We start from the raw sequence: 27,570 nt of genomic DNA on the forward strand, positions 1-27,570 counted from the left end.
TTCAATCCAAGATGAATCATCGTGTTTGAATGGTCTGAACATATGGCTCCTTATGCTGTAAGACATATAATGGTCTAGTAGCTACTTGTGCTGCCTGACCTATCTCAACAGGATTATATTAAGCATTAACGAGAAACCTATATGGCTACTTCTGTTATATAAGGACTGGGATCAGGTGGTTCCTTGGGCTGTTTGATCTTGGCTATGATTCTCTGAGCATTGTTAACAGGTTGCAAGGAAGGCCCATGGTGTCCTATCGATGATCTATCGAACTTTTGCAAGTAGAGATAGGGACGTGATAATCCCATTATATAAGGCTTATGTTAGACCACACTTGGAATACTGTGTTCAAGTATGGAGACCGCACCTAAAGAAAGACATCGAGCTTCTTGAAAGGGTGCAAAGACAGGTAACTCGCCTGGTGATATCGGCAAAAGGGCGTCCTTATGAAGAAAGACTTTGAATATGTGGGTTGCAGAGTTTAGAAACTAGACACCTTAGAGGAGATTTGATTGAGGTGTTTAAGGCTCTGAGAGGCATCAGTAAAATGAATGAGGGCGAAATTTTCAAGATTATAAATGATGCTAGAACTAGGGGACATAAATTCAAGTTACAGGGGGAAATGTTTAGATTGGACTGCAGAAAGTTTTATTTTAGCCAGCGAGTTATAAATTACTGGAATAAGTTGCCTTCATGGGTGGTAGAGGCCGACAGTTTGGGGAAATTCAAAGGTCATCTGGATAGTACCTTCGGGTAATGGAAGCGCATAGGATGATAGTTTTAATTTCCTTTTTTTTTTTTAATTAATATTATTATCTATTTATTTTATTTATTTATTTATTTTTTATTTTTTTTCGTTTTTATCATAGTTTTGTTCGGATATTTATTTATTTATTTATTTTTTTTTGGCTGGTGCAGCATAAGCCATAGGCTTTCTTGCACCATGTGGCCATTACTAATACTAATACTAATGATAATATGTAAGAAAATCTGCATGGCTCCTTATGCTGTGCTTGTCAAATGATGGTTTGGTAGCTCTTTGTGCTGTTAGACCTCCCTTACAAGGGTTACACTGTGTCTTTAAGTCTAGAATGTTCACCACAGTGAACCTGTATATTTGGAAACAATGTGCCACTGTGTTATCTTTGAATTGCCCTTCTGATATACTGCTTCCTAAGCTGCAGTCATTGCATCTTCAGCTTAAGAAGACAGCAAGCTCTCAAATAACTAGAAAAACATTACCTTTAGCAATGTACATCTGATTGATTGCTAGAACTTTGACTAAGATTCTACTTTGGATGCTGTTTATGAGGAGTAATTTGATTACAGGGCTTCTAGACTTTGAAAAGGATTTGTTCAGTACATTCCTTGCTGTGTACCTCATTCTATGTAGAATATTCTAAATGCATATCAATATGATATTGTACATATGACATTGAACCACATTTTCTGCATTTGTGTATAATATTCTAAATTTTTACCTGTGTTGGCCAGTGCCACCAAGTACAATAAATAAATAAAAAAAAAAACATATATATATACACACACACACACAAACATACTCTGAGTTGCCTTTACATTAGCAACACCTACATAATACCTTGTGGAGCAACCTTTTCACATAATACAGCTTACATACATCTTGACATGGTCTCCACAAGGTGCTACAAGGTGTCCTGAGGTAGTAGTACTATCCACATGTTGCACAAAGTGTCCAGTAATGACCACATATTGTCAGGTGGATGGTCATAGAATTGAATGCCTTTTTCCAGGAGGTTCTACACATGCTCAATTGGGTTGAGTTCAGGTGAGTTGGCAACCACGGCAAGCCAGAGAATTCACTGTCACATTCCTGAAACCAATTAGCAACCTGCTGGGCCTCGTGATATGATAGACTGTCCTGCTGATAGATGTCAGTAGTGTCTGCTAGGATACTTGATCAACAACAACAGAAAGGTAGGCATTCTCATCAAACTGTTGATTGATCATGGAGGACCAGAGTATGCCTCAAAAACAGTGCTCAAACCATAACACCACAGTGCATTCAGGCCTCATATTGCTTTCTCCAAATGCAGATACGTACATCAGCATGATAGAGTGGAAAATGGGATTCATCAGACCAGGTGGCCGATTTCCACATATTGGTGGTCCAGTGTTGGTGCTCATGTGCCTGTGCAAGGCACAGTTTCTTGTGTCTTGTAGTGAGCATGGCTACATGTGACAGCCATCAACCGCCATAGCCTATATGACTTAATGTCTGGTGCATAATCCATGTGGAATATTGGTCTTGCTATTCCTATGTTGTACTAGGTCACTGTGATGTGATGCTACTGTGTTATCAGATGAGACAGATGTCACTTGCCACAAGATTACTGCTGTTGAACCAGTCACGGTAGACTCATGAAACCATATAATGGAAGCACTCAACCATGTTGGCTGTTGTCAAGATACTCGCACCTATACATCTTTTCATCACAATCATTCCAAGTTTGAAGTTGGAAAGATCTCAACACCAACACATTCTTCCTTGAATGGGTTGGTGTTGAAATCTTATACTCAAATATACTACCACATGTCTGAACTACAATCTTATATCAGCCATTCCTGATTTTCAGCCTTCAAAAACATTGCTTCCTACACAAGGGGGTGTTACTAATGCAATGCCAACTGAGTGTATATGATTACAGCCCTGACTATCACCAAGAAATTATTTATCAAAAACACACTGTACACAGATATATAGCAAGAGAACATTTCAGGAGGCAGACTGACAATGGGAATCAATGGGAATAGATGTTGGTTATAAAATTTAAAAAAGCATACAGCATAAAGTTTTTACTTCATTAAAAACCATCATTCTTTTGAGTTATAATATTAATGTTTGTATTGATAATTTATTGTAAACTCCTCTGACCTGGTCGTCATGCTAGAATATAAACAAAAACATTTTTTTTTTTTTTTATTTAGTTTGAAAAAAATGTGTTCCAATTTGGAACAGTGTTTAGAAAGGTATTCTACAATTATTGTTTCATGGTAAACTGGAACACTGTAATGGAGTTATTTCAAATTTTTCCTTGTCCACAGATCAGGTCTCTTTCTTCATAGAACTGTTCTGTGTTTAAAACTTCATCAAATAAAATTTTAAAAGTTTAAAACTTAGTATTTTATAATGATTCTTTAGATAATAAAGTTCAAATAATTAGTCAAATACAGTAATGCCTCGATTAATTTTTGTTCTGATCTAGTAGTAGTGGCATGTGATGCAAGAAAGCAAGTGTATGAGCTTATGCAGCATTAGCCAAAAAAAAAAAAAAAAAAAAATCACACCATTCCCTCCAAATGCCTGTCCGGTTCCTCCTTAAATTTATTTAACCTATCAACTTCCACAACGACAGATGGAAGTTTGTTCCAGCAATTAACCACCCGCTGGCCAAAGGCAAATTTCCGCACATCTATTCTACATCTGTCTTTTCTTAATTTAAATTGATGTCCCCTTAGGTTCGTAATCTGAACAAGTGGAAGGATCCCATCAGAATTCAGCGTGCTCAACCCATTCAAGGCCTTATACACCTCAATCAGATCACCGTGCAGGTGCATAGTCTCCAGCCACTGCAATTTGCAGAACTTAAGCCTCTCTTGGTAAGAGGATCACTTCATTCCCCTCACCAATCTTGTTGCCCTTCTCTGTACACGCTCAAGCAAATCTACATCCTTCCTAAAATGAGGCCTCCAGACCTGTATGCAGTACTCAAGGCGTGGCCTGACCATTGCATTATACAGAGGGACAATTACCTCCTTTTCCCTGCTAGCAAAATTCCTATATATCATTGACAAAACCCCATGACCTGCCCTGGCAGCCTGTCTGCATTGCTCAGAAAACTTCATATCTGACTGCACAATTACACCCAGGTCTTTTTCATTTCCTACCACCTTAAGTGTAGTACCACACAGTTGGTACGTTTCTCTGGGGTTACTTCTACCCATATGCAGTACTTTGCATTTGTCAAGGTTAAACTTCAGTTGCCACTTCTTAGCCCATCTGCCCAAATTATCTAGATCCTGTTGCAGTAGCATGCTGCCATTATTGTCCTTAACAACCCTGCCAACCTTTGTATCATCTGCAAACTTCGACACTAAGCCTGATATACCTTCATCAATATCACTGATAAATATACAAAACAACAGAGGACCAACACTGAACCCTGTTTGACTCCACTAATAACATTAGTCCACGAACAGCAGCATCCATTAATTACCACCCTCTTGTCTTCTCCCACTTAACCATCCTTTCATCCATTGTAGCAACTTACCCTTAATACCATTCTGCTCCAATTTGTACAATAGTCTTCCATGTGCAACAGTGTCAAAAGCTTTCCTGAAATCCAAATATATGATATCAAAATTATTTTTTGCATCCAGTTCCTTTGTAACCACATCATAATATCCTATCAAATTTGTCAGACAAGACTTTCCCTTAACAAACCCATGCTGTGTCTGAATTATTGCTGCAGCCTTGTTTAGATGATCCTGCAATGCATCTTTAACCAGTGACTCCATTATTTTACCCGGAACAGAAGTTAAACTAACTGTCTGTAATTACTCGTGTCACCCCTTCAATCCCCCTTTGTGAATTGGTGATACATTTGCACATCTCCAGTCCGTGGGAACCTCCCCTGAGTCCAAGGATGCTCTCATAATTATGGCTAAGGGTTTGCTTAGTTGCTACTACAAAATTTTAGTTATTAGTTGCTTAGTTATTACAAAATCATTAAGCACCCTGCTACAATTTGATAACCTTCTGCCATTTTCAAACCTTAATAACTCCTCATGTGTGAATGTAGATGCAAAATACTGATTCAGTTTGTTGGCTATCTGAGCAGGATCATCAACAGTCGAACCATCGATATAAAGTGGACCAATCAGATTCATCCCCTTCCCTTTAGGGTTTATATAAGTAAAGAAATCGTTGCTGTTTTTCTTAGCATCTTTTGCCAAAGATTTCTCGTAATCTGTCTTCAGCTGCCTAACCTCCTTTGTGACCTGATTACAGACGAGCTTATATCTGCCATAGGCTTCTGAGTCGCTTGATAATTTATATGCATCCCATGCATTTTTCTTCTCTGTTACGAGTCTCATTAGTTTATTTGATAACCATTTAGGCCTAAACCTTGAACAATATTTCTTAATAGGTATGAAACTTTTAGTAGCATCCACGATTAATTCCTTGAATGCTTCCCACTTAGAATTTACTGTTGGTAACATCGTCAGTTGATCCCACTGTACAGAATTTAAAAACTGTCTGAGACCACTGTACTCACCTTTACGGAAGCAAAAACCCTTTCCTTTACCCCTGATGGTAATTATATCTTTAAGTAAATCCCACATCAGTACACTGTGATCACTGCCACCTAGTGGTTCCTTTATCTGCAAATTCTTAATACACGAATGATCACTGCTGATAACCAGATCAAGAGTATTACCCTCTCTGGTTGCCTCTCGAACATGCTGCTGCAGAAAAATAATCAATGAAATGGAGCAATGCTTTGATTAATTTTTGTTCCGATCTGTTAAATAATCAATGAAATGGAGCAATGCTTTGATTAATTTTTGTTCTGATCTGTTAAATAATCAATGAAATGGAGCAATGCTTTGATTAATGTTTGTTCTGATCTAAGTAAAAGAATCAGCCTAATGGAATACCTTGATTAATGCATCTGCATTTTCAAACAAAATGCCAAGGTCCATGATAGAGAAGTTCAAAGGAAAAAGATAGGACATTTCTTAGTTTATGGCAATTAGGGTTTAGAGCAAATAGGAGTTAGACATACCATAAACTTTATTTTAAGATAAAGATGCACAGTCTGCTTTTTTGAGAAAGTGTTTTCCTTTATTTGTATACTTCATTAACATAAAATTCTAGTAACTTTTAAAATTTGTTTATTATAAGTTCAACAAATAAGCAAGAGCCTCCCTAAATCCATTTCACTAACTTTTTAGGGTAACTGTTTGTATACTAAAGAATTTCTGATAAACTGTTATACCAATAATTATCAAAAGTGATTCCGATAGTTTTTGCATAAATTTTTCCAGATTAATTGCTCTTCAAAGGGTACAAATAAAAAAAAAAAAAAAACACTTCAAAATCAATAACCGTTGATGGTCACTATATACTGGGAATCATCCATGGGAATATAATAACAGTATAAAATGGTCCTTGGGGTCCTTGAGGTTGTCACAGACATTCTCTCAGATATACCAGACAAGCTGTACTTGCTACCTGGGAGTCTAAAACGCTGATGGAACTGATATTCGGGTGACATTCAAGTCAAGTGGACCCAATTTCGGTGAGGTCCGGACGGTCTGTGGCAGCTAAATCCTCTGCTTGCACCTTCACAATGGTGGGATTGTTAGTAACCTTGGGTATAACCTCCATGCACACTGTGGGTGACCACCCAGGTGTGAACAAACATAAGCAGGGGTCAAGGTGTGGTGCCCACACCACATGGAGGAATGCCATCCCTCTGTGTTACCAGGCAATACTAGGTGGTAGTTGACTCTCATCAACCAGTGCAATACTACCACTTTGCTTATTGGAGGCTTGAAGTGGTGGAACCCATGTTTAGTCTACAGAGCTAAGTTTCGGTCAAACCTTCCCCATCTCTTCCATCATGCAGTATGACTGATGACTTTTGAGGTTATGATGAACATCATGGCAAGATCCAATCTTCCTTACATTTAGAGTTTACAGCTCTAAAACAGTGTTCACAGGCCAGCCGCCAGTTAGTACACCGGACTGAACCTATTGGTAACTCTTTAGGAGGATTCCGAATCAGCTAGTGTATAATCTTGATACCTCTGCTCTGCCAGATAGTGACTGGAGGGTATTTTTTTTTTTTTTTTTTGGTAGTTGTTGGCGCATAGGCTTCTGTGGCCATAATGCACCACCCAAGGTTTTTGCAGTACTTTGATCCAAGCCCGAGGCGGGAATCGAACCCGCGACCTTTGGGTTGCCAGGCAGGCACTTTACCCACCCGGCTAGCCCGATCGGCCTGTGACTGGAGGGAGTCTGAGTAGTGTGTATGGCGGGGGCATTGTCTAGGCCATGTTATATTAAGGATCTGGGTATATTCTTACCATGTGTACGCCATATCCAAAAATTTCATTACTTCATACAGCATGTCCCCCCTCACTTTTCCTTACTATTGAATACACCATGAATTGTCAAACTAATAGAGTAAGCTTATCTGTGAAAAGATCTAAACCTTCCAAACACTTCCTAGTTCATTTCACAAATATACATAGTCTCAATTCTAATCTCAACGATGTCTATTTCCACTTGCAGTCTGCAAAACCCCATGTACTTTTTCTGACAGAATCTGAGTTATCGGTTGATTCAACCACTGCTCATCTCAGTTGCCCAAATTATTTGCTGTATGATTCCTTTCGCCTCAAAGGTGGTACTTGTGCATATGTTCATTCTGATATGCCCTGTCAGAGACTTGGTAATTTGGAATCTCCTCTTTTCAATCTTCTCTGGCTTAAAATCTCTCTACCTCTGTGTCAAATTCATCTGTTGTCTCTACTGTTCTCCCAACTCCACTAATCACTTGGAGCTCTTTGACTTCCTCCAGTCCAATTTTCCTAACAGTAAGGTAATTTTTCTTGGTGATTTTAATGTTCACAACTCCAGCTGGCTTCCGTTTTCTAGTCACACCTACCCAGCAGATCAAGATGCTGAGGCTTTTGCAATTACTAATGACCTCACACAGATTGTTCATTTACCTACCAGAATACCGGACAATTCTAAACATGCAGCCAACACGCTTGACCTTTTTCTCACAAACAACCCTTCTAAGTACACGGTTGAAGTGAGAGGTCCTTTAGGCACTTCAGATCACAAATTGGTGAATGTCTCTTCTCCAATGGAGCCTTTAACTCATGGCAATTCACAATCTCGTATTGTTTGGCATTACAAGAATGCAAAATGGGATGCCCTGCAAGATTTCTTTTATTCTTTTCGTTGGTCGAATTCCTGTTTCAAAACTTCTGATGTTAACGTTTGCTCAGATCGTGTCAGTGAAATTATTCTTGTAGAAATGGAATCCTGTATTCCACACTCCACTTTAAAATCTCGTCCTTTATCTAAACTTTGGTTTTCCAATAAATGTGCTAAGGCTGTTCAAGAGAAGATTGTTGCATATCGTAATTGGCTCGTTTCCAAATCTTCAGTTTCATTTTCTGCCTACACCCAAGCTCGCAACAATTGTAAAGCAGTTATTAATCAGTGCAAACTAGATTTTCAACAGGCTAAGAGTAGAAAACTTGCTTCTTGCCCTAATGGTAGCCGAGCATTCTTGTCTCCTGCCAAAGCTATTGGCCGCAACTTTTGCCCATCTCTGCTCGCAACTCTGTCAAAACCAGATGGTTCTGTTGTCATTTCAGCCAAGGATAAAGCTGACCTACTAGCATCCCATTTTGATTCCAACTCCTGTATTAATGACCTTGGTAAAACACCTGCCACCATTCGTAGCACGCTCCATTCAATGCCTCCTGTGGTCTTCCGTTAAAAGGATGTCAGAAGGATTTTGACAAATCTTGATGCTAACAAAGCTCCAGGTCCTGATGGTATTTCTCCACTTGTTCTCAAAAATCTGTGCTCCTGAACTTACTCCTGTTCTTTGCTGCTTTTTTCATTTTCTTATTCCAAAGGTCTTTTTCCTTCTGCTTGGAAATTTTCTCATATCCAGCCAGGTCCTAAAAAGGGTGACAAATCCCTCCCATCCAATTATCGTCCCATAGCAATTACTTCTACTCTTTCTAAAGTAATTGAGAAATCAATTAACCGCCAACTCTTAAACTACCTAGAAATCTTCCGTCTGATCAATGATTGCCAATATGGATTCCATCAGTGTCGATCCACTGGTGATATTCTGGCTTATGTTACCCATCTATGGACAAATTCAATGGAAATGTTTGGTGAAACACAAGCAGTTGCTCTTGACATCTCAAAGGCTTTCGATCATGTTTGGCACAAATGTCTCCTAAACAAGCTTCTATCTTAAGATTCACCAACTGTTTTTTGTAATTGGTTATCCAGTTTTCTCTGTAATCGCTCACTGAGGGTGGTAGTAGATGGCTCTCTGTCTTCTAACTTTTCCACTAATGCTGGTGTCCCCCAAGGTTCAGTTCTTTCCCCCACTCTTTTCCTCTTGTATATTAATGACCTTCTTCCATTGACTGGAAATCCTATCCATAGTTTTGCCGATGATAGCACATTGCATTCCACTTTCCATTTTGAGAAACCTTGCCCTGCTCAATCAGCTTCAACTTCTTGAATATCCGCTACCAATTCCTTAAATCCCGATCTTCAGGTAATTCTCCAGTGGGGCAAAGACAACTTAGTTGATTTCAATCCTTCTAAATCTCAGTCTTGTCTTATATCTCACAAAAAGGATTCTTCTGCTCCTATGCTTATCTTTGGTGACACTCCAATTTCTAGGCAAAATGATATATCTCTTTTGGGGATTACTCTGACTTCTAATCTCTCTTGACACAAGCACGTTACAAATATTGCTTCCTCTGCATTTAAAAAACTTGATTTTCTCTTTCACTCTCAGCGTTACTTTTCTTCTAAACAGCTCTTCACTCTGTACAAATCGCAAATCTGCCCTACCTTGGAATATTGTTCCCACATCTGGGGGTGGTGCCCCCAAAACTTCTCTTAGGTTTCTAGATTCCATTCAGAAGAAGGCAGTTAGGTTAATTAATGACTCCTCTCTAACAGAGTCTCTCCACTCGCTGTCTCATAGACGTACTGTTTCTGCTTCATGCCTTTTCTACAGATACTTCCATGGGCACTGTTCTTCTGAATTGGCTTCTATAATTCTCGCCTGTATTTCAAAACAGTCTGAACACGTGCCACCACCAGCCAACATCCGTTTACGGTCCAACTTGAAACTCACAGAACTAACTTTTCATCTTCCTTGTTTATTCATTCAACTACCGTTTTCTGGAACAACCTTCCTTCGTACGTATTTCCTGAAAATTACAGTCTACAGAAGTTCAAGTCTAATGTCAATAAATATCTTCTATCGTCTTCTCAAACTCCAACCCAAGTATGGTTCTAAGTACTATAGGTTCTAATACTTCTCGTGTTTGGGGTTTTCATAAAAAAAAAAAAAAAACAATGCAACATATAATATGATGCTTCCTTGCATCATATGCCACAAATAATAATAATAAAAAGTGAATGAAAATGAGTTTTAAAAGTAGTGAAACCTTTCTACCAGTGGCAAATTACACTTTTCTCTTTCTCTGTAGAGTTTCTCTGTTGAAATTTATCAAAACAAACAGAAATTAACTGTGACTACTACTACCTCAAAGCATTGAGGTGGTACATCAGAGTTAATGGTATCAAATAACACAGTAACTCAAATTTATGTGATTGTAGAAAATATATTGTTCATTTATAATAGAGAAACAGACAGGCAACTTACTATTTCAGCATTTTTTCTTACTGATTCTAAAAGCAGTCTGGTGGTGTCACTCACTGCCTTTTGTACTGGGTCATGATACCTTTCTATGATCCTACGACAAACATTGTCAAATGCCAATGAAGGTGTAAATAAGCCTGTCCTAAATAAATGAAAGAAAAGGAATTTTAACTATTTTTAGGTATTTGGGAATTTTAGGAAAATTTTCATTTGGTGTATATCTAAAATTAGCTTATCAGTGATTTGGAAGTCAAATCATAAAGCTTGGGTGACAGCTTCTGTTTTTGAGGACTGGTTTGGTCACCATTTCATACCCGAAGTCGAACGTTATTGCAAGTCTAAACAGATTCCATTTAAAGTGATGCTTCTTATTGACAATGCACCCGGTCACCCTCCTGCCACCCTAATTAATTTCGACCCACATGTGAAAGTTGTGTTTTTGCCTCCAAACACAACTAGCTTGCTTCAACTGATGGACCAGGAAATCATCAAAACATTTGAGGCTTACTACATGAGGTGTTCGTTTGCATGTCTGAATGAAGCTATGAGACAAAATAGTGAGATATCTGTTAAAGACTTTTGGAAACAATTCAATCTTTTAGATGCCGTAAGAATCATTGAAGAATCTTGGGATGAAATTCACAAAAAAACATTGAATGGTGTCTGGAAGTAACTTTGTCCATTTTTTTTTCAAAACCGAGACGCAAACAATGCCAGAAACTGATCATGTCGCTCATGTGATAGAAGAAGTTGTTAATCTTGCCAGGCAATTAGATTTGGAAGTCAATGGTGATGATGTCAACGAGCTGTTGGATTCACATAGTCAGGAGCTGACAATGAATGAGCTCATAGAGATGCGTGAGCAAAACATCACTGAAGTATCCGATACTTCAGACCCAGTTCCACCAGAAAAGCACATAAAGCACATGACAATTGCAAGCTTGACAGAAGGTCTCAGCTCAATTGAAGAACGCGTTATAGCTACAAAGCAAAGAATAAAAAAATTATTAGCTTGCTACGAAGAAATTCTGCATGAAAAAAAGAAGGCGCTGTGTCGTCAGATGAATTTGTTAGATTTTATGAAGTCATCGACATAACTTTTTTACGTAACTCATTTATTTTTTTAATACATATTTTGTATTAAATATATTTGTATTTTGTATTAAATATATTTGTATTTGTATATTTTGTATTTTAATACATATTTTTATTAAATATTTTTCTTCTAAACTAGTGTTTTTGTTAGTCCTTGATCCCAATTAAACAAAATTTATATGTATTTATATGCAAAGTTGTACCCTGACTTACGCAAATTCGACTTAAGTGATTTTCGTTGGACCCACCTATCGCATAACTTCGGGGTATTACTGTATATCTTAAATCTTATCTTAAGAAAGATGGCTTTGTTTTATGATAATCCTTATTCATTTTCTAATTATGTTTTCATTTGCATATGCTTTTATTTTTTTTTTTAATTTAAAATATTAAGTAAGCACCATTTTGTAGAAATGCATATTTTCTAAAAAATGATTTTCTACATTTATACCCATGAAATAATTTTTAAAACCAGTTCTAGCTATAAAAAATTAAAATTAAACATTACTGATTAAAACTTTCATCCTTTAGGAAATAAATTTAAATTATCTGAATCATTAACATAAAAGCTTAAAGTGTTCACTCAGTAGAAAAATCTATATCTCTTAATTTCAACTTTAAGAAACTTCTGAAATTAAAACTGACATAAATACAGATGATGACAAACTGTAATTTCCAATGATTTTGAACCAAAATTATGTAACAATTAATGGACTTATTAGTGAAAGAAATGTAGCAAATAGCAACCACAAGCAGGAGGTTTTATTGCAGAAAAGAAAAAATTATGCTTCGGCATACCACAAAACATGTGCAATGCAAGTATAATAGACAGATCAATAACTATCAACATGTCTATGCAAATTTACATGAAGCACTGAACAGAGTCACAGGTCTAATAATGCTACAAGACAAGGTTGATTCTCCTAGTCAAACTGTTTTATTGTTTTGAGGAGGTAAAATGCAATTTTTTCATTATGATTATTTTATTAGAGGAGGTAAAAACCTTACTACAAGACCATGCCCAACCTTTATGGTGCTCATCTGCTAATTTTAAATTAAAGGAAGTGTTTCAAATTGGTTGAGAAGCAAAAGATCCAACATCAATAGCAGATGTAGTGCAGATAGAGAAGACTACCAAAAGCTGGCAACAAAAGGTCATCACAGTCCTATAATGACATTCTGTTGTGAGTATATGACACCAATGGATCAATTGATGGAAAGAAAAATATCCCACTCAAGTATTCTGTTGCTTTGGGATGACCATCAGCATTGTATGTAGATTCTAAGGGTTTCCCTTCCCTGTTATTCATATAAGTTCCAATGGCATTAACACTGCCAGACATCACAAAACATATTGCAACAGATACCCTCTGAAGTTGCATTTGAAGAAAACTGAGTGTTCAATGTGTTCTAGTCAGACAAGGCTCACTTCATATGAATTGGTGCTGCAAATATTCGCAACTACTAAATTTGCCTCAGAAAAACTGAACATAACTTAAAAGTGATCATCAGTGCTGATTTACATTTTTTTTTTTTTTTTTTTTTTTTTTGTGGGAAGTAATGGTGCAGGAGATATAAAGATGCACAATGAGTCATATACTATTCCTGTTGCAACCTGGTTAGGCCACATCTCTATAAGTATCATATGCTGAATGAGGAAATGTGCATCCGAGGAAATTGTGCTGGTGATGCACTATTTGTGCCTTCAATGATCAGATCATATTTATGGACATTTGTGCCTCCTTGACCATCCAATTTCCAAGTGATTTGGTTGGGTGAAGAGGCTAACCTACCTCCCCTCATTCTCCAAAAATATTCTGTTTAATTTTACATAATTGTACTGTCATGTGTTGATGCTTATAAAAGCTATCAATATAGATTCGATAAGATTTTAACAAACATAAGCAATACCTTCACTTTTCACAAAGATATCATCCTTATCTCCAAAAAAACATTCTGAGTGCACTACTGGATATAATCAATCAGGTTTTAAATTTAGTTTTTTTTAAATTAAAAAAATATTTCTTGATAATCCTTGATATTTAAAATTTAATTAAATTAAGTTAATTTTTTAAACAATTAGTGTTTTGCTGAGAAGGCAATTAAATATTACTATGAAAGAAAACGTACCTAACACTGTTTGTATTTACGATTGACAGCACCAATTCTTCTCTAGAAGGTTTTACATTCTGCCCAGGAAAAAAAAATATAAATATATATATATATGCATATAACCAAGTTCCACAATAAATAAAAATGTTTTATTTAATATATCTGAATACAATAAAGCCAGAATAATTAGAAATCCATAAGTCAAAAATCCATCCCTGAATTATTAAATAAATTTTTGAAATAACTGTCACCATACTGTTAGTGGATAAAATGATTTTGCTGAGTAATGACTGTATCATCTTTTCACCATCAGAGATCCCATTTTATGCATTTTTTGCCTTTGCAGATCACTTGGCACTGATCATTAACATACCAAGCTTATACTACAGGTTAGGATTACAGGTAAGATTCTAAGATGGATTGCTGGCTGGCTGCAGGGAAGAAGACAAAGGGTTGTATTAATGGATATTCTTCAGATTGGTGTAATGTCAAGAGTGAAGTCCCTCAAGGATCGGTTCTTGAACCACTGTTGTTTCTCATTTTCATAAATGATTGAAGAAGGGATAAAAGGTGTGATGTCAAAATTTGCAGATGATGTAAAGACTGGCAGAGTCATTAATGATCAATGCAAAGCAGGACTCCTTCAGGATGACTTGAACAGACTTCGAAGATGGTCAGAGAAGTGGCTGCTATGTCTTAATGCTGCCAAATGCAATGCTGCTAAATGCACTTGGGGAATGGCAATCACAAATAAATTATACACTTGGTGGGGTCGAATTAAAAAAAGCGGAGGAGGAAAGGCAGCTGGAGGTTACAATATGGGCAGATATGAAGTTCTCTGAACAGTGTAAACCAGCCAGCCAGAAAAGCCTATGGTGTCCTGTCGATGATTTATCAAATGATATCCTGTAGATAGAGGGAGGTCATAATCCCACAGTATAAGGCAATTGTAAGACGATATTTGGAATACTATGTTCCAGTATGGTGACCTCATCGAGCTTCTTAAAAGAGAGGGTCCAAAGACGGGCAACTCAAATGGTGAGATCAGCAGAAGGATGACCATGTGAGAAAAGACTCTGATTATGTGGACTACAGAGCTTGGCAACCATGCACCTCAGAGATGACCTTATTGAGGTTATACGGCTGTGAGAGGGGTTATAAATGAATGAAGGTGGAATTTTCACTGTTCTAGAGAATTTCAGAACTAGGGGTCATAAATTTAAATTACAAGAGAAGAGGTTTAGATTAGTTTGTAGGAAGTTTTCTTTTAGCCAGTGAGTCATTGATGGCTGGAACAAATAAATGAATAAATTCGAAGGTCAACTGGATACTTACCTACGTGAAGAGGGAAGCAAATAATTTGTGTTTTCTTATCTACTTAGTTGGAGTTGTTTTTTTTTTTTTTTTTGCCAGTGCAGCAAAAGCATGACTTCCTTGCCTATATGGTAAATGCTATTACTATTGCTATAAATGCAATTAGTCGAGAATGTCAAAGAAAGGCCACATATTACCCATGGGAAAAAAATAAAACATTATTTCTTGGTAGTCTTTTATTTAGATTAACTAGTAAACAGTAATAATAAGTAATCATCACAAAAGCTGTACTATACTAGAAAGAATTTCTACAGGCAAATCAAGTTCATTCACTATTCTGCAACACATTCAAACTACAATTCTGCCACTTCTCATCAACAAACTGTTGATCTGTGAAACGCAATGCATAAATAAGCAGTCAGTACCACCAATTATGTGAGTGAGAGATAAAGAGAATGAGAGAAGGGGTGGCTAATGAATGACCTTCAACCACCTGTAGAATCTCTGCACTATAATCATAACTTCATTCATTCATTCATTCATTCATTCATTCATTTAATAAAAGAACATACCACTGTGGATAACATTTCCTGGAATTCATTATAGAAGAGACTGTTAATTTTTGCTCCAGAAGATACTGTAGTAATATTGCAGCTTTCATTCTGTCCTTCAATATCAGTTCTTAGTTTCTCAATAAATTTTTCCACAAGCCTATATATATATAAAAGGGGAAATATTTTTATATATGTATTTATCTATATGTAAAATAAATGCCATGAATTATAATACAAAAAATATAAACCTCAACGTTATTAACAAGTTTGAAAACTTATTACAATGAATATCTATGTTAAATCACAATATCACATATACTTTGAAATAATAAACTGGGAATTGCAGACACAATTCTGGAAAGAATTTATTGATTTAAAATTTGTAAAAAGTGTTATTACACAGCCCAATGTATCATAAGTTACTTTTCTTTCTTCTTCAAAGCAGAATTGGAATTAAAACTTTAAATGTGAAGGTTCACCTGGTGAAAGTCCTGCCTGACCAATCTAGTTAATTATTTTGACAAAGTCATAATTGGGATTAATAGCAAGATCCTTCACTGGATTAAAGGTTGGCTAAGAAATAAGAGTCAGAGATCAGTCATAAATGGACACACCTGGTGACTAAGTGTAGCAAGTGAAATCCCTCAGGGATCAGCAGGGCCAACTTAAGGGATAAGCCAATGTAATATTGGCTCAGGGTGCTGAGGTTCAGGAGGTGCTAAAATTCAAAAGAGGAACAGAAAAAATGTCACTCTCAATCAACAAGAAACAAATGAACAGTACAAAGAAAGAAAATTTTTAACTATTGAAAAATTATTGAAGCAAATTTATCTGCTGCCTAATTGTTTGTACAATGTTTTGAGCCAAAGAAATATTACAAGCAAAGATTACAAGGTCAATTTTTTGAATATCTCACAAGCTGTCTCCCTGCTTTCAGAATCAATCAAAAAATTGCAGAACAGATTATAAATTTAAATGCCTTCTAGACCAGTGTTTCCCAATCTGTGATCCATTTGTGGTATACATAACTTATGAAAGTGATCCATGGGACTTAACAATACAGAGCTAGGCAACAATCCTATTAACACTGATGGGAAATATAGACATACCTATAAAATCCTAATATATACTATGTATGTTAAGTACATCTACTTATCACTGTATTTAAAAAATAGTTAATAATATATTTGCATGTTAATTTAATCCTTTTTGTGGTCTGCGGCTTATATTTCAAATATAAAAATAGTCCATATCTCAAAAAAAAACGTTGGGAACACTGTTCTAGACAATCCAAAAAACTTGGCAATTGAACTTGAATTTGGGAAAACGAAAATCTACCCTGAAAGAGAATGTTTGATAATGAACACCAAGATTTGCCTTGGTATCTCTTCTCCATTTCCAAGATGTCCTGATGAAATATTTCGCCATGCTCATCAACTAAGTGCTCATCACTTAGTGAAGAAAGTGTATTTTTAACAATATATTGCAGCCTAATTTATGATGTGATGCCAGAAGGTTTCTCAGATGGTATATTTGGGTAGCTTAAGGTCCACTTTTTCTTCTTGGAAATCCCATGCTGAAGAGGTGGTAGCATACAAAAAATAACAGTCCATGATATGATCTGAAGGCTCTCTCCATATCATAGGTATGGCAAAGGGCACTGAGTGGCCTTTGTAATTTAACCAGCTGTGGAGATTAGAAGCACAAGTACTGCAGCAAATATAAGGTGCCCAGCTTTTGTCTTGGTCCTCAACCTTGCAGGCAAAATAACTGATTTATACTTTTATTTTTATTATCAGAGTAATGGCATGTTTCTGTGATGCAAATGTCACTTCACCATAAACATACAAATTATCCATACTATTTACCCTCTTATGTGGCATGCTAAATTTTAAGTTTTTGTTCAGTCGAAAGTTAGAATGACAAAGAAGGAAAATTTTAGGATACATTTTTTCAACATTTTTAGACAGTGCAATCCAATCACTGAAAGACAGGTTTGAGTTGACTGCAAAGCATAACAATCAGATTCAATATGAATGTAGAAATTCAACATATATATGGTGATCAGAAATCCATCTCCATCATCAATTTATACACAGAATTAAAATGTGTGAAACCACTTCAAAGGCAGTCATACTCGCTGAAATCCTTGTAATTCATTATGCTCAAATTTGACAGTATCATTAGCAATTCTTTTATGGTGCTGAGAATTCTTATAACATTGCCAGTATCAGTGGCCAGTGCTCAAAGTGTTTTCAAAGATGAAATTAATCAACCTATCTGTGTTTCACAATGACATAAGATCAGTTGGATAGGTTGGCAACCTTATCAACTGAATGTGCCATTACTAAAGTTTTAGACCTAGATGAAATAAACAATAAAATATTGCTTTATTATTTTAAGAACTATTTTAAGTTATTTTAAAAATTATTATTAAAATAAAAATATAATTTATTAATTTGATTTTAATGAATATGTAATAATTAATGCTACTTGTTTATTAAATATAAAATTAATAAATTGTATTTTTATTTTAAGGATTTAAATTAACTGAATGAAATAAAAAAATTAAATTATCAAAATAATTATATTTTATATTTTAACTGAAAAACCTATTTTCAGCTTATGAATGGGATGGGGTGGGATGCATGTGTTAAACCAAAGTTGGCTCAGGGTACCATAACCCTTTCAGCTGGTTTTAGGAATCAGTGTGGTACTTCTGTTTTTTATCTTCTTTAATGACATTGATAAGGGAGTGCAGGAAAAGGTGTCAAAGTTTGCTGATCATTTAAAAGTAGGAAGGGTGCTCAATGAACTAGACCATTTTGCTTCAATATGATTTAGATAGGATGCACAAGTGGTCTGAAAATTGGCAACTGAAGTTTAATGCTGCTAAATGTAAGGTCCTACACCTAGGGAACAGAGATCCAGGAGTTAGATGCAAGCTGGGAGAATGGAGTTAAAAGTAGTCTAGGATGAAAAAAAGACTTGAGAGTTGTATTCAAGTCTGGAGGTCACATTTGGGAGAAAAAAAAAAAAGAAATAGAACTTCTAGAAAGAGTTCAGAGAAGGACAACCAGATTAGTAAGGGGTGTACTGATCAATATCCATATAAAGAATGGTTTAGGAAATGCAGCCTGCAAAGTTTGACAACTAGACATCTTAACTATATATCTTATGCATGATGGGGAAGGCATAAATGATAGATTTTTTTTTTTTTTTTTTTTTTTTCGGAAAAAGAAAGTCTCCTTTCTAAATTTTAACCCAACTACATATTTCAGCTATATCTGGGTTTTGGTGCTTATAGAGAACTGCCATTAATAACCCAATTTGGTATGATTATGGGATTCCAAAACAAAATCTAAAATTTTACCTGCTCTTTAGTAGTGTAATTGGAATTTTGTTGGTGAATTATACTTGTCATTTTATCAATAAACCAAACTAAAATTTAGTTCAATTGGGAGAGTGTGATTATTTATTTAAATACTATAATGCTTAACCTGGCAGCAGTAGTGTGGGTTTTACTAAGCCACTTGAAAAACATCTCTTGCATCTTAATCACCAGTTTAAGATTAGTGTCTCTTTCTCCATTTAGCTTCCTTCACAAATATACACAGTTTTACCTCAGTAGAAGAGGTGTTATGTATTGTTTATGGAGAGTTATAAGTGAAACTGGGAAAACATAGTAATATGACTGAATGTGTTAGTTTGAATTTTCATGCACTTAATGGTTTTATGATCGTGAAAATAGAAGAAAACTAATAGTTTCATGTTCATATTTTAAGTTTTTATAGCATTTCCTCCCAAAGATTCAATAAAATTGAATTTTTTTTTAAATATCAGTGTAAAAAAAAACACATTTTTAAATTTTAATTTTAATTTAAAAATAATTACATTTACAATGTCAATTCATTAGGAAAAAAGTTAAAGAATTAGTATATTTTTGTGTATACTACAAGCAATATACAAAAAAAAAAAAAAAATAATAATAATATATATATATATATATATATATATATGCTACAAGCAATGTTGTATACACTTCAAGCAGAATTTTAGAATTTTTAAAAATTGAAAACTTTTTTTCAGAAATAAAAAAGAAATGGGTAGGACTGTCAGGCCCTGCATCACCATGTGTTATGACTGGGGGTGCCACTGCTGCAGGTTAAAAAACCCATAATATGTCTTCCTTCAATCAATACTTTAGAAATAATACTGTTAATTTTTCATCAGTTTTAACATAAAATCTGCATTTTAAAATTAATTTTACTTCCAGCAGAATAACAGTAATTAATCTTTGATTAATTATAGGCATCCTTCTGAAGGATGTAATATTTATTTACAAGGATTCCATTGAATTTTTATTTAAAAGAAAGGGTTTGCTTTGCAAAAAGTCTGGGAACCACTATGATAACATATACAAATGTCATCCATCCTTATGTCAATATTTTCTTTTTGATATGCAAAACACATTACTGTTTCACATTTTTTATTACTGTTGTTACTGCACTCAATTTAAAAGAAATATTAAGGACTAAGTGGTTAGAAATAATGAGAAAAAGAAACTAGTTACTGCACTCAATTTAAAAGAAATATTAAGGACTAAGTGGTTAGAAATAATGAGAAAAAGAAACTATGAAATTTGAAATTACTTGATCATAAATTTCTCTGCACCAAGAGTCTCCAGATGTCCCAAATTTTCATCTATAGTGTCCAGTTCATTCATTACCAGCATATACTTATCATACAGTTCCATTTGAACACGAGGTAACCTTTCTTTAATGTGTAACTTAAGTTGTCCACTAAGAACTTTCTGAAGATATGGAGTACCCATGCGACTGGCCATATGTCTGCAATGAAACACATTAAAGATGAACAAAAGAAGGTTTTTCAATTGAAATATATTCCAAGTTTAATAGAATGAAAATTAAAAGATTTAAAATGTCTATTTGGTATTGATATTTGTTTCCATCATAATAACTAAAAAAATTTTGTGTATTTGCTTAAAAATTAGTATACCCTGGATTTAGTTCACAAACACTTAATTTGTAATAAAATATAAGCAACCTGTTTTTTTTTGTTTTTTTTTTTGTTTCAAAAAGCATAGTGTTTCATCAAACAAGGCATCCTGAATAAAGCAGACAGGTAGAAGCCCATTAAAACTTTCCAACATTCAATGTTGTATACCATATTATAACATGATTCCAAATAGATTCATTTCATAGGCTTTAATTTCACCTTTCCAAAAAAAAAAATAAATAAATAGATATGAAATGTTAACTGAATTGTATTATACATGCTCCAAATATTAGCATTCAATAAAAACAGATGAACATTTTTAACTAACAGCTGCTGAACAAAGTTATTCACCAATATTATAATGGTGAATATTATGTTGTTCATTCTTTTCTCAGCTGATATCAGTACACTATGGTATAATATATACAGTTTGTGGTTAATTCAAATAGTGGGAGCCATAATTGGTGGTGATGTACTACTTTGAATTATAAAAGTTTTAGTTGAAAGTACACTATGCCAAAATTTTTCAAAATTCACTTTTGTAGAGGAGGTACTGTCGTGTATAGACAAACCAATGCTAACAATTGACCCGTATATGAAGCATGTCTAAAAACCCCTTCAGTTTATCAATGTTTTTCAAGTACTATGAAGAGAGGTCACCAGCTTAGCTGTGAAATATTTACTACAAATTCATGATGGAACATTTTTCAAAATTATATAACTGTGAAAATGAGGTAACTGTAATTAAGGTAGTTAATTCTCAGATTTTGATTTATCTTTAAAATTTTCACATTCAGTGCTCAATGTCTGAATTTCATTTCAAAATGCACACAATTAAATTAACTAAGAGAGAAAATGCTGTATAATATCCATATAAAAAAATAAAAATCCAATACATGAAAATATTTGTTGGAGAACAGTCAGTACTGGAGGATTTTATGAAATAAAATTGGAGGGTTTGGTGGAACAATTCACATTTAAACTCCAATTCATTAAACTAACTATTCTTCTTCCTAATTTATCCTTTCTACTTGTTCCTTTGAGCAACCTTCCTTGATATGTGTTTCCTGAAAATATATAATCTACAGAAATTCAAGTCAAATGTATACCTTCTGTCTTCTCAAATTCAATCCACACACAAGATAATAGTATACTGTAGATTACAATGCCATTCATGTTTGGAGTAACCATAAAAAAAATAAATTTTTTAAAAATAAAAAAAATAAGACCATGGCAGCTTTAACCTTGCAAAATTGAAAAAGGGCATATAATGAAAAAAAAAAAAAAAATTAATTAATTAAAATAAATTTTAATAAAATAGATCAGTGGCTCCCAAACTAGTAAGATCTACAGATCCTTTTAAAAAGGAAAAAAACGTTTGTGGACCCCCTACATACATATGTAGGGGGGGGTCCACTACCTATATATGGATATACCCTACCCCCTACCTATATATGCATATGTTTGTATGTGTGTGTGTGTGTATATATGTATGAACACTGGGTTTTCCAAAAAGAAAATTCAAAGTTTTATGTGTGAAACAACTCAAATTTATTTATACATATATATGTGTTTATGTATACATATGTATACAATTAAAAGTAAAAAAAAAAAATAATAAAATAAAATAAAATAAAATAAATTCATATATATACCAAAGGTTCGCTTCAGTTTGCAATGCCTGCAAGTAACAGAACAACTCTGAAAGCTGTTTTCTATTAAGCCAACTATGTCAACGATTCATATGCGCATAAGTGTAAGTACACAATAGTGGTGGGGATTGAAAATGCTCTGTTAGGGAAGCAACTTGTATTCATACTAATCGTATTGAAAATAAGTAATGTTCTATAAAATTTGTGATTCTATCAGTATATTTTTCAGAAAATAAACTGATAACCTATCAGTTTCAAATCAGATATCAAATAAATACATATTTCTTGATGCCCCTTCTGAATATTCCCCTCTGGAACTGGTCTGCAAACCCCCAGCTGAAATAAATCATGAATTATTAATAAATGAGTGGATTCATATCTATTATGTTGAAGAGCTTAAAAAAAAAACAGAAACAGACCTGTAATTGGAATTATTACTGAAGAAACTGCTTTCTTTTTCAAGTGCATAATTAATATCCTTGCCATCATCTATGTCCTTTTGACTTCTATTTATTACGCCAATGTGCCCTTCAAAAATAAGAAATGATTAGCATTTAAAGACAAACTTCAATATCAATTAAACATAATAAATCATTATTTTAATTATGGATAGCCTAGTTGATTTGATTTGGTAGTTGTTGGCGCATCGGTGTCTGTGGCCATATTGCACCTCCCAAGGTTTTTGCAGTACTTTTATCCAAGCCCGAGGCGGGAATCGAACCCGCGACCTTTGGGTTGCCGGGCAGGTACTTTACCCACTCGGCTAGCCCGGTCGGCGGATAGCCTAGTGAGAGATTTATAGATCAAATATAAGTTTATATATCACTGGTAGCTGTTAACATGTATATATTTGTTTCTAAATCCTTAGACAAAAAATTCATTACATTAAATTTTGTCTTGTTAGAAAGATTACTAACTATTCTCCATTTTAGAGGACAGCCTTATTTTGGTGTTATTGTTCTTCCATCCTCCCAAGTAGAGATATATTCTCTTTTTTTACACCTAATGAATTTAAGACAAATTGGTAAACTAATGGGAATGGGAAGCCTTCAGGGACTTAATCTTGGAGGCTACTAGGCTTTTCATTCCAACTAAGAAATGCCGTTCAAGGTTCAGGCCTAACTGAATGTTGGACAGACAACTTGAGTTGTCGAGACCCACTAATTTTCGTAAAATCGGACAAATGCTAAAAATTTATTGTAATTTTTCCTTGTAGAGGATCTGCAATCTCATTATGGATTTAAAATAAACTTTGTGGATTTTTTTTGAAAAGGTTAGGTTAGGCTATTATTGGAAATTTTAGAGGAATATTAAATTTTAGGAATATTATATATTTTATTTTAAGGCAGAAGATACTCTTACCTGGGGTTTTCTTCAGGAATGGCTGCATCCAGGTGAGGTGTAATTCAGAAGGTGTTGAAATTGCAATTATATGGAAGGAGGATAAAGGAAAAAGCCAGCTTTTGTACTAAAAACATTCTCATATATTTTTAAGACAAAATACTCTAAAAAAATTTAATATTCCTCCAAAATTTCCAAAAATAGCATAACCTACCCTTTTCAAAAAAACCCACAAAACTTATTTTATATCCATAATGAGATGGCATGAGATCCTCTACAAGAAAAAATTACAATAAATTATTAGCATTTGTCTGATTTTATTTGTCTGATTCTATGCCTAAATGGATGTCAGATGAATTAATGAGGCTCGTGGCAGAGAAGAAAAATGTATGGGATACACATAAATTATCAGGTGACACAGAAGCCTATGGCAAATAAAAGCTTGTCTGTAATCAAGTCACAAAGGAGGTTAGACAGGACAGACAGATTACAAGAACTCTTTGGCAAAGGATGCAAAGAAAAACAGCAAAGAGTTCTTTACTTATGTAAATTGTAGAAGGAAAGGGATGAATCAGATTGGACCACTTAACATAGATGGGTTGACTATTGATGATCATGCTCAGGTAGCTAATAAACTGAATGACTATTTTTCATCTATATTGACACATGAGGAGTTATTCAATGAAGGGAATGCCAGAAGTTTATCAAACTCTAACAGGGAGCTAAGTGATTTTCTAATAACTGAGAGCAAAGTGGAGGAGAAATTGTTGAAGTTAAACATAAGGAAGGCACCTGGAGTGGACGGGATCTATCCAGTTATATTAAAGGAGGCAGCAAAGGAAGTAAGCAAACCCATAGCCATATAAGAGCTTCCTTGGACTCAGGGGAGATCCCATGGACTGGAAGTGTGCAAATGTATCACCAATTCACAAAGGGGGTTCAAAATGTGACACAAGTAACTATAGACCTGTTAGTTTAACTTGTGTTCTGGGGAAAATAATGGAGTCACTGGTTAAAGAAGCATTGCAGGATCATCTAGACAAGACTGCAGTAATAGTTAAGACACAGCATGGGTTTGTTAAAGGGAGGTCTTGTCTGGCCAATTTGATTGGATACTATGATGTGGTCACAAAGGAACTGAATGTCAAAAATAATTTTGATATCATATACGTGGATTTCAGGAAGCTTTAGATACTGTTGCACATGGAAGACTGCTGTACAAATTGGAGAGGTATGGCATTAAGGGTAAGTTGCTACAACGGATAAAGGGATGGTTGAGTGAGAGATGACAGCGAGTGGTAATCAATGGACACTGCTCTTTGTGGACAAATGTTATTAATGGAGTCTCCCAGGTTTTGGTGATGGGCCCATTGTTATTTTGTGTATTCATCAATGATATTGATGAAGGTATATCAGTATTGTTAACAACAGTAAAGAGAGTATGCTACTCCAACTGGATCTAGATAAGTTAGGCAAATGGGCTGAGAAGTGGCAACTGAAGTTTAACATTGACAAATACAAAGTACTGCATATGGGTAGCAATATCCCAAGAGAAACATACCAACTGTGTGGTACTACACTCAGGAAAGTGGAAAGTGAAAAAGACCTGGGGGTAATTGTGCAGTCAAATATGAAGTTTACTGAGCAGTGCAGATGGGCTGCCAGGGCAGGTCATGGAGTTTTGTCAATGATATAATGAATTTTGCTAGCAGGGACAGGGAGGTAATTATCCCATTGTACAAGGCAATGGTCAGGCCACACCTAGAGTACTGTGTATAGGTCTGGAGGCCTCATTTTAGGAAGGATGTAGAGTTGCTAGAATGAGTACAAAGAAGGACAACAAGATTGGTGAGGGGAACAAAGGGGTGCTCTTACCAAGAAAGGCTTAATTTCTGCAAATTGCAGTGCCTGGAGAGTAGGCACCTGCGAGGTGATCTGATTGATGTGTATAAGGCCTTGAATGGGTTGAGCAAGCTGAATGCTGATGGGATTCTTCCTCTTGCTCAGATTAAGAACCTGAGGGGGCATAGATTCAAATTGAGGAAAGACAGAGTGGTAGAATGGATGTGCAGAAGTTTCCTTTAGCCAGTAGGTAGTTGATTGGTGGAACAGACTTCCATCTTTTGTTGTGGTGTGGATAGCCTAAATAAATTGAAGGCTGAGCTGAACAGGCATTTGGAACGAATGGAGGAGTGAAATGGGAGGTTTTTTTTTTGGCTGATGCTGTATAAGCTTGCTTTCTTGCATCGTATGCAAGAAAGCTAATAATGCTAACTAATGCTAAAATCAATCAGTCAGTCAATCAATTTTAAAAGACTAAGCTATATCTCTGAATAAGTCCAGAGCATATTTGGAATTATTCAGAGAAAACCTTATACAATGTATATATTTTTAAATTATCAATTCTGGATGAAAGTTTTAACTTGTGAATGTTTGAAATTAATCATTTTGCTAATGTGTCTAAATCAAAAGACATCAGTTACCTGCTGGCAGATCTAGTGATATTCAGGAAGGTCTTTAGATGCTTAATTCAGACATATTTGTGTATATGGATAAGAAATCCCCCCCCCCCCCACTATGTCTCCATCCATGACTTACTTTCTTTGGGTGTATTCTTTGAAATTTGGTCAGGTTTCAAAGAACACACCTTTGAAACCTATGCACTCTGATGGGAATACTTCTATTTTGACCTGCCATTTTGAAATAACATAACTGCCACTTGAAATAACATAACTGCCACTTGAAATACAAACCCAGTCTGTTTGATGCTGTTCTGTTTGCAATCTAATTGAAACAAAATTTACAATATTTTATTTACAATCCAAATAGTTTAGTTGTGCTAAACTGATCTTCATAATCTTCCAAACCAGCATTATCCAATAAACAGAAAATGTGTGTTGATCCAGAACTATATATTATTCTTAATCATTATGAAAACAAGAGAAAATTTTACTGTTATCTACCAGCATACTCTCAAAAAAAAAAAAAAAAAAAAAAAAAAGATTCAAGTAGTGCCATCTGGTGTACAGTAACCACATTATGATTATAGAAAAAAACATTTCATTTTATAGGCAAATTGCATAATGCTATGGCAATTTTTAGACGAATCAATTTCAAACTGGCTTGTCTGCCCTTATCATATAGGGGCAAGTTAGGAAGCAGTTATAAATGACACTGATAGTCATTTATGTCAATAAGTTCACACACACAAATACAGAGACGCAAAGGTTGCCACAGAAGAGATCAATGAGCTAATAAGACACAACATAAAAGATTACTAAATGTACAAAACTATCAATTGAAACAATGATTCCTCTACAATATTTTTTAAAGTAATTTGCAATTTGTGGCAATGTTTTATTTGATCTTTTGTCCATCAAACTTTTGCCCATTTGTACTCCCACCTCTATTAAAACCTAATGGTTCTATTCCCACCTCAGCTAAAGATAAAGCTAACTTGCTTGCATCCTACTTTTCTTCCAACTCTTGTACTGGTGATCTTGGTAAGCCATTCTACTCAATGCCTCCTATGGTTGTCTGTCAAAAGGATGTCAGAAGAATTTTGAACCACCTTGATGCCAAGAAAGCTCCAGGTCCTGATGGTATTTCTCCACTTGTTCTCAAAATCTGTGCTCCTAAGCTTAAGCCTGTTCTGTATCACTTTTTTTATACTTTCTTATTCCACTGGTGTTTATCTGTCTGCTTGGAAGTTGCTCATATCCAGCCAGTTCATAAAAAGGGTGACAAATCCTTCACATCCAATTATCATCCCACTGCACTTACTTCCACTCTTTCTAAAGTAATGGAGAAACCCATTAACTGGCAACTCCTAAACTATCTAGAAATCATCCATCTGATTAATAATTGCTAATATGGATTACGTCAGTGTCAATCCATTGGTAATATTCTAGTTTATGTTACCTATCTATGGACAAATTCAATGGAAAAGTTTGGTGAAGCTCAAGCAGTTGCTGTTGACAATTCAAAAGC

General features: G+C 35.0%; 1 protein-coding gene across 1 annotated transcript in view; it reads right to left on the reverse strand.

The window, feature by feature from the left end:
• LOC150080328 (dynamin-1-like) overlaps positions 1 to 27,570 on the reverse strand; it is a 61,080-nt gene that overhangs the window by 22,341 nt on the left and 11,169 nt on the right. Inside the window, exons 4-8 of the mRNA XM_090380685.1 lie at positions 22,659 to 22,767; positions 20,221 to 20,418; positions 15,587 to 15,725; positions 13,719 to 13,777; positions 10,497 to 10,635 (exon numbers count right to left, since the gene is read on the reverse strand). Of these exons, the coding sequence (XP_090236811.1) occupies positions 10,497 to 10,635; positions 13,719 to 13,777; positions 15,587 to 15,725; positions 20,221 to 20,418; positions 22,659 to 22,767 (644 nt within the window). The remainder of the gene's footprint in view (positions 1 to 10,496; positions 10,636 to 13,718; positions 13,778 to 15,586; positions 15,726 to 20,220; positions 20,419 to 22,658; positions 22,768 to 27,570) is intronic.

Source organism: Mastigoproctus giganteus, chromosome 9, assembly GCF_048544385.1.
Source record: "Mastigoproctus giganteus isolate SK-2022 chromosome 9, ASM4854438v1, whole genome shotgun sequence".
Classification (NCBI taxonomy): domain Eukaryota; kingdom Metazoa; phylum Arthropoda; class Arachnida; order Uropygi; family Thelyphonidae; genus Mastigoproctus; species Mastigoproctus giganteus.